Raw genomic sequence first — 8,558 nt, 5'->3', positions numbered from 1 at the left:
CCACACCCTCCTGTCCCCTCTGGTCACCTCCCGAGCTCCTGCTCATTTTCCTAATTACGGGGCTCATCCGCAGCTTTTTCCAGCCTGGATTTCGTTGGACTTAATAAAAAAAAAAATTAATATTAAATAAATATTTAATACTAAATAAATATTTAATATTAAATAAATATTCCCATTAACAAATTTTCTACTGAAGAAATATGTCTATTAAATAAATATTTCACGTTAAATAAAGATGTCGTGTTCAACATAATACCATTAAATATTTTAATATTAATTAAAATAATCATATTTAATATTAAAGAAGTATTTCTTTAATTAAATAAAAAAACACCAAGAGGCAGAAACTCACAATTTTAATCCGAGGTCAGACAAGAATGTTTATTTAAGTTTATAGATAGATATATAAAATATTCATATATTTCTGTAAATAAAGTTTGTTTTCAGTGCACATCTTCAGCATAAAGAACTTCATTAATTACCTTTTTAATTAAACAGTTATAAAACAACCCTGCTATAACTTTTGCTATTTCAAAGAATTTTTGTTTCGTGGTTTTTATCTGAATCAAAGAATTAAAACTTCAGGAGGGACATTTTGGGGAATTGCTATTTGGGGACCCTGCGGGAGTCAGGGGTTAACAAAACCCGGGAATTCTGGCCACATTCCCAGGGATTGTCCCTGTCACACGCCCTGGGGGTCACCAGGGCCACTTGGGGGCCGAGCAGTATTTCTTGGAGTGGCTGGAGATCTTCACTCCACCAGATTGCTGGGGGACACACTTGGTGACACACTGCTGGGGGGCACAGATTGTCCCGTATTGCTGGGGGACACACTTGGTGGCACTCTGTTGAGTGACACTCTTGGTCACACACTGCTGGGGGACACACTTGGTGGCACTTTGCTGGGGGACGCACTTGGTGACACACTGCTGGGGGACACAGATTGTCCCGTATTGCTGGGGGACACATTTGGTGGCACTCTGCTGGGGAACACACTTGGTGACACACTGTTGAGTGACACTCTTGGTCACACACTGCTGGGGGACACACTTGGTGGCACTTTGCTGGGGGACACATTTGGTGACACACTGCTGGGGGACACAAATTGTGCCACACTGCTGAGGGACACATTTTACACTTTGCTGGGGGACACACTTGGTGGCACACTGCTGGGGGACACACTTGGTGGCACTCTGTTGAGTGACACTCTTGGTCACGCACTGCTGGGGGACACAAATTGTCCCATATTTCTGGGGGACACCCTTGGTGGCACTTTGCTGTGGGACACATTTGGTGGCACTTTGCTGGGGGCCACCCTTGGGCACACACTGCTGGGGGCCACCCTTGGTCACACACTGCTGGGGGACACCCTTGGTGGCACTCTGCTGGGGGACACAAATTGTGCCACATTGCTGGGGGACACCCTTGGTGGCACTTTGCTGGGGGACACAAACCGTCCCGCTCTGCTGCTGCTGCGGGACACAAATGCTGGCCCCGCCGGTGTCACACTGCTGCGGGACACACTTGGTGACACACCTGCTGTGCCACTGCTGGGGGACACCGGCGGTGACACTCTGCCACTGCTGGGGGACAGGCGCTGTCACCCATTGGTACGAGACGCCGCGGGCCGCGCGCTGCTGGGGGACACAGGTGGTGACACACCTGGGGACACCCTGCTGGGGACAGACGCTGGTCACACACTGCTGGGGGACGCACCTGGTGGCACTCTGGTGCTGCGGGACACCCTTGGTGACACACGGCGGCCGCGGCACGCAGGTGGTGACGCACCTGGGGACAATCTTCTGCTGCTGGGGGACGCACTCGGGCGGTGGCACCCGCAGCTGCTGCGGCACGCACTGGGTGACGCCGGTGACGCCCGCGACGCCCGCCACGCGCTGTTGTGGCACGCAGGTGGTGACGCACCTGGGGACAATCTTCTGCTGCTGGGGGACGGGCGGGCAGTGCTGTGGCACCCGCAGCTGCTGCGGCACGCACTGGGTGACGCGCTGCTGCGGCGGCACGCACGTTGTCACCCGCCTGGGGACAATCTGCTGCTGCAGGAGGCGCTGGGGCACGCAGGGGGGTCCGTGGAGCTGGCGGGGTGGCACGGCCTGGGTGACACTCTGCTGCTGGCACACGCTGGAGGACATCGCCCGCTGCAGGGGCACCTGGCCGGGCACGGCCTGGGGGATGCAGGTGGTGGAGTGCCACCGCTGAGGCGGGAAGGGGACGCCAGGGGACAGCGCCACGGGGTCCTGGTAGAGCGGAGGGAGGTGCTGGTGCAGGTGGCAGGACATCTTGGGGACACGCGGCAGGACTGGAAGGACACGGACAGGGTTGGAATCAGGTGAGGTTTGAGGTCCCTCCCAACCCAACCCTTGTGGTGACACCTGAGGGAGCCTCGTCCCCAAACCCTGGGGACAAGTCCCAGCTGTGTCACAGCCCCAACTGCTGGAAGTCTCGAGGACATCTTGGGGACACTTGAAGCACACGGTGGGGTTGGAATGAGGTGAATTTTAGGGTCCCTCCCCACCCATTTGGTGACACCCCAGGACACCTGGACAGGTGAGTTCCCTGCTGTCCCCACACCTCGGGGACAGTCCCAGCTGTGCCACCATCCCATCACGGCCCCAGCAGCACCTGAGGGACCCAACCCCTCGTTTTTAACTCCGAACCACATCCTGAAGCCAAGCTGGGGACATTCGGGGACACTCAGCACTGAATGTCATGCAAAAAAACCCCAATTAATTAATTTAATTAATTAATTAATTAATTAATTAATTAAAACTTCCCTTGCTCCCAAACTCCCCTTTCTCAGGAGCAAATCTGGGGTTCAGGCGCTCAGCAGCAAACCCCGAGAGTCCTCTCCCACTCCAGCACAGAAATTCCAACCAATCTGTTTTAAAATCCTCTCCCAAATTGCATTTTTTTTTTAATATGGGAAAATCAGGAATAAATCGGAATTTCGTAATCCCAGAATCCCAGAGTGCTTCAGGTTGGAAGGGACATCAAAGATCAACTCAACCCATGCCATGGGACACCTTCCACTATCCCAGGTCGCTCCACCCTGGCCTGGGACACTTCCAGGGATGGGAAATCCACAGAACATCCCGTGCCAGGCTCTCCTCACTCTCACGGGGAACAATTCCTTCCCAAACCCGACCTCAATGTCTTCACTTTCACTTTTACCCCATTCCCCCTTTTCCTGTCGCTGCAGCTCTTGATGGAAAGTCCCTCCCAGCACCTTTTCTTGCAGGGGATGTTCTTCCTGGAATCCGCCAATCCCACCCAAAAACGAGCTGGTATTTTTCCTAAAACCAGTCTGGATCTGTGCTTGGAATCTGCCAATCCCATCCCAAACTGAGGTGTTCTTTTTCCTAAAACCACCCCGGATCTCTCCCTGGAATCCACCAATCCCACCCGAAAAGGAGATGGTATTTTTCCAAACCTACCCCAGATCTCTGCTTGGAATCCATCAATCCCATCCCAAACTGAGGTGTTCTTTTTCCTAAACCCACCCCAGATCTCTCCCTGGAGTCAACCAATCCCACCCCAAAAATGAGCTGATATTTTTCCTAAAACCACCCGGATGTCTCCTTGGAATCCACCAATCCCATCCCAAATGGAGGTGTTCTTTTTCCTAAAACCGCTCCAGATCTCTCCCTGGAATCCGCCAATCCCATCCAAAAACAAGATGGTATTTCCCAAACCCACCCCAGATCTCTGCTTGGAATCCACCAATCCCACCCCAAACTGAGGTGTTCTTTTTCCTAAACCCACCCCAGATCTCTCCCTGGAATCCACCAATCCCACCCGAAAAGGAGATGGTATTTTTCCAAAACCACCCCAGATCTCTCCCTGGAATCCACCAATCCCACCCCAAAACGAGATGGTATTTTTTCCAAACCCACCCCAGATCTCTGCTTGGAATCCATCAATCTCACCTCAAACTGAGGTGTTCTTTTTCCTAAAACCGCTCCAGATCTCTCCCTGGAATCCACCAATCCCACCCCAAACTGAGGTGTTGTTCCCCAAACCCACCCCAGCTCTCACCAAACCCAAGCCCCAACCCCAAACCCTGCCCAACCCAGCTTTGGACACCTCTTGGGATGGAGAATCCTCTCCGAGCCACCCCACCCAGCCCATCCCCACTCTGGGAATCAAGAATTCCCCCCCCAAATTCCCCATCCAGAGGCTCGGGAACAGGACTCACCCAGCTCCCGGGGGCGGGAAGAGCTTCCAGAGGCGACCGGCGCGTCCCAGCTCCGCCGAGTTTTTATAGGGCCGCCGGAGGAGCCGCCAGGTCCCGTAAGCCCCGTGGCCCTCCTGGAGTGAGTCGGAGCCGCCGACTCATCCCGGCCAATGAGTGGTTCCATGGCAGCTTCCCAGAGTAATTAACCTCGGGATAATTAATCCTCCGTGGCATTCGGAGCGGCGGCCCCAGCCCCGGGGCTGTTTGTGGGGACTGAAGCCCTGGGCGTGTAGGGTTGGGTTTTCCAGGGGGTTTTCCAGCCCTGGGGTGGGGTGGTCCTGGTTGTTGTTGGGATTTGGGACAGATTTTCCATGGGATTCTCCAGCTTTGGGGTTTCATCTCATCCCCCCCCGCAACGCCCGGATTTTGGGGGTGTTTGGCCAAGTGTTGGGTGTGGATTTCCATCCACTGAGGGAAAACAGGAAAACAAATCCCCCCTCGTGGTGGGCGCAGCTCATTATCCATCAAAATCTTGATTGTTTAATTAAAAACGCCAGTTCTCAGCCCACCCTGTGGTCCCAGCTCAGCGTTGGTGTCACCAGGGCTGGGCACGGCTTTGTCCTGGTCCCTCTCAGCGCTCCTTGGGATCATCAGGGAGAAATTGTCCCTCAGCTCGGAGCAGGAAGGGCCTGGATTCGTTCCTGATGGAGAATTCCATAATTAAAGGAGGGTTTCGCCCTCTCTGCTTCTTCCCCCCCTTGTGGGGCACAATTACCCAAGAGCTCCCAAACTTCCTGATTCGTTTCCGTGTCCGGAATATTCGGGGCCCTTTCTCCTGGCCACAGAAACCACCTGGGTGGGGCCGTTTGTTCGAGTTCACAAGAAACCACAATTTTTAATAAAAAAAATTAAAACATTCAGGCCTGACCCCTCCCTGTGGGTTTGAGCTCCGTGTTGGTGTCACCAAGGCTGGGCTTTATTTTGTCCTGGTCCCTCTCAGCTCTGCTGGAGCCAGCAGGGCCAAATTGGCCTTTTTGGGGTTATTTTGTGTCGCAATGAACCCCTAAAAGCGCTGAGCAGATTTTTAATTACATTGAAAATCCATCTTCTGGTTTTTTGGGGTTATTTTGTGCCATTATGAACCCATAAAAGCACTGAACAGATTTTTAATGACTTTAAAAAATTCACCTCCTGGTTTTATGAGTATTTTTTTCAGTCTGTGTGAGATAAGGAGTTGAATCAGTGAGAAAGTCGCACGTGATTTGTGGAGGAAGTTTATTTTTGGGTGGCAGCCCAGCTGGTTGTGCAAGGGCTGTGCCTCACCTGTCCCGGTCACCTGAGAGTCACCAGGGCCACATTCCCGCTGCTCTGGGGACAGGTGACAGCCCCGGGACCCGCGTGGGGACACCCAGAGCCAGAGGTGACAAAAAAGCTCCAGGGGCTGATAAACTTCCTCCAGCCCCGTGTGACATCCCCAGGCATCCACCTCCTTGTGTCCCACAGGTTAAAAACTCCTGAAACCAGGAATTCCTTTTTTTCATCGCTAAAGATCTGCTCAGCGCTTTTAGGGGTTCATTGTGACACAAAATAACCCCCAAAAAACTAAAGATGGATTTTTTAAAGTCATTAAAAATCTGCTCAGCGCTTTTAGGGGTTCATTGGGACACAAAATAACCCCAAAAAACCAAAGATGGATTTTTTAAAGCCATTAAAAATCTGCTCAGCGCTTTTAGGGGTTCATTGTGACACAAAATAACCCCAAAAACCAGAAGATGGATTTTTTTAAGTCATTAAAAATCTGCTCAGCGCTTTTAGGGGTTCATTGTGACACAAAATGACCCCAAAAAGGCCAATTTGGCCCTGCTGGCTCCAGCAGAGCTGAGAGGGACCAGGACAAAATAAAGCCCAGCCTTGGTGACACCAACACAGAGCTCAAACCTACAGGGAGGGGTCAGGCCTGAGTATTTTAATTTTTTTTATTAAAAAGTGTGGTTTCTTGTGAACTCGAACAAACGGCCCCACCCAGGTGTTTTCTGTGGCCAGGAGAAAGGGCCCCAGATATTTCGGACACGGAAACGAATCAGGAAGTTTGGGAGCTCTGGGGTAATTGTGCCCCACAAGGGGGGGAAGAAGCAGAGAGGGCGAAACCCTCCCTTTTTCCGGGAATTCTCCATCAGGAACAAATCCAGATTTTCCTGGTCAGCTCCGAGTGTCCGGCTCCACCTGGACCACGAGAACGTGGCTTTGTTGTGGCTTCTCTCCTGCAGGAATCCTTTCTTTGATCTGAAGCCGCAATTCCTCCGTGGCTTTCAGCTCCCATTTTTGGAGGCTGGAACCTCCCTTTGACCAAAGCGAGCCGTTCGCATCCATAGGAATATAAATCATCAACAGGTCCCGTTTATATAAATTTATATCGATTTATCCAGGTCTGGTGGGACGCCAGCAGGAATTTCCACCTGGAAAAGGTGCATTGGAAGGCTCTTCCCACGTGGGAATTCCTGGAGCGGGGCTGATTTTCCATCTCCTGAGGTTTCAACCCAACACATTGAAAATTCACCTTTTTTTTTTTTCCCCCGTCTCTCTCCTTCTGTTCCGCTGCCAGAGTTTCTATTTTTGGAGCAGGGAGGGAGCTCTGCATTCCTGGCGCCTCACCCTCCAAATCCGCGTTCCTGGCTTATTAAAAGTGGGGTGGAGAATCCCCGAGGTCCCACCAGGCTCCTCCTCCCGGCGTTTTTGGCACCTCCCGCGTCCAACCCCTCCCTGCTTTAACTCCTCTCCTCCTCCTTCACCTGGTGGGGTGAAAAGGGCAGAATTCCAAAATCCCTGAGGTTGGGGAAGAGCTCCAAGGCCCTCAAGTCCAATCTGTGCCAAATCCCCACCTGGTCACCCAGAATTCCAGGAATTCCTTGGACCCTTCCAGGGATGAGCACTCCAAACCTCCCTGAGCCCTTCCAAGGCCTTTTCCCTTTTCCGGGAAGAATTTCCCCAAATTTCCCACCAGCTCGAGGCCGTTCCCTCTTGTCCTGCCCCATTCCGTGGGATCAGATCCCAAATCCCCCCTGGATCCCCCTTTTCTCCAGGCTGAGCCCCCCCCAGCCCCCTCAGGATTTTCCAGACCCTTCTCCAGCTGCTCCAGCCCCTTTTCCACGAGGGGACAGAGGTCCGAGTGTCACCCGAGTGCCTCCCGAGTGTCCCCAGCCAGCAGAGCGCAGCATTGGCCCGCGCAGGCGGCTCCTGGAAGATCCCTTGGGATCCTCCCTCTCTCCCTGTGTCTCCAGGAAAAGTTTTAATTTCGGGTTTGGCTCAGCCCAGCCCTTTTTCGCCGCTGGATCTGGGAAGGAGCAGCGCGCGCTGGGATTGTCCCACCCCACGGAGAAGGACCTGGGGGTTCTGGTGGGGAAAACCTGTCCCGGAGCTGTCCCACCCCTCTCAGGGCCTCCTGTTCCCACTGCGGGACAAGCTGGGAATGTTGGGAATGCTGGGAATGTTGGGAATGTGGAGACCCCAGAGCCCCTCCAGGATCTGCAGGGGCTCCAGGGAAGCTGGAGAGGGACTTTTCCTCAGGAACTGCAGGGACAGGACACAGGGAATGGGGTCGGGGGGACAGAGGGGGAATTTGGGTGGGATTTTGGGTTGGAATTGTTCCCTGTGAGGGCCTGGCCCAGGGAATTCCATGGATTTCCTGCCCCTGGAAGTGTCCAAGGCCAGGTTGGACAGGGCTTGGAGCAGCCTGGGGTGGGGGAAGCTGGGTTGGAACTGGATGAGCTTTTAAGGTCCCTTCCCTCCCAAACCATTCCATGATTCCAAACCATTCCAAACCATTCCATGATTCCAAACCATTCCAAACCATTCCAGGGTTCCAAACCATTCCAAACCATTTCAGAGTTCCAAACCATTCCAAACCATTCCAAACCATTCCAGGGTTCCAAACCATTCCAAACCATTTCAGAGTTCCAAACCATTCCAAACCATTCCAAAGCATTCCAAACCATTCCAGCATTCCAAACCATTCCAAACCATTCCAGGGTTCCAAACCATTCCAAACCATTCCAGCATTCCAAACCATTCCAAACCATTTCAGAGTTCCAAACCATTCCAAACCATTCCAAACCATTCCAGGGTTCCAAACCATTCCAAACCATTTCAGAGTTCCAAACCATTTCAAACCATTCCAAACCATTCCAAACCATTCCAGCATTCCAAACCATTCCAAACCATTCCAAACCATTCCATGATTCCAAACCATTCCAAACCATTCCAAACCATTCCAAGCTATTCCAAGCCATTCCACCATTCCAGGCACAGGGCAGGGAGGGAAGGGCAGGGACCAAAGGAAACGTGAGGGGACGAGCTCTTGGGAGTAGTT

At 52.6% G+C, this 8,558-nt stretch overlaps 1 protein-coding gene across 1 annotated transcript; it reads right to left on the bottom strand.

Annotated features, from left to right (window-relative positions):
- Nucleotides 1-698: 698 nt before the first annotated feature.
- Nucleotides 699-2,297, bottom strand: LOC119711453 (keratin-associated protein 10-4-like). Its single transcript, XM_038161697.1, has one exon. It carries the CDS (start codon nucleotides 2,295-2,297, stop codon nucleotides 699-701), a length of 1,599 nt encoding a protein of 532 aa, XP_038017625.1.
- Nucleotides 2,298-8,558: the final 6,261 nt, after the last annotated feature.

This window comes from Motacilla alba, chromosome 25 (assembly GCF_015832195.1).
Source record: "Motacilla alba alba isolate MOTALB_02 chromosome 25, Motacilla_alba_V1.0_pri, whole genome shotgun sequence".
Taxonomy (NCBI): Eukaryota; Metazoa; Chordata; class Aves; order Passeriformes; family Motacillidae; genus Motacilla; species Motacilla alba.
Note: the sequence above shows the minus strand (reverse complement) of the source record. Positions and strands in the feature narration are given on the sequence as shown.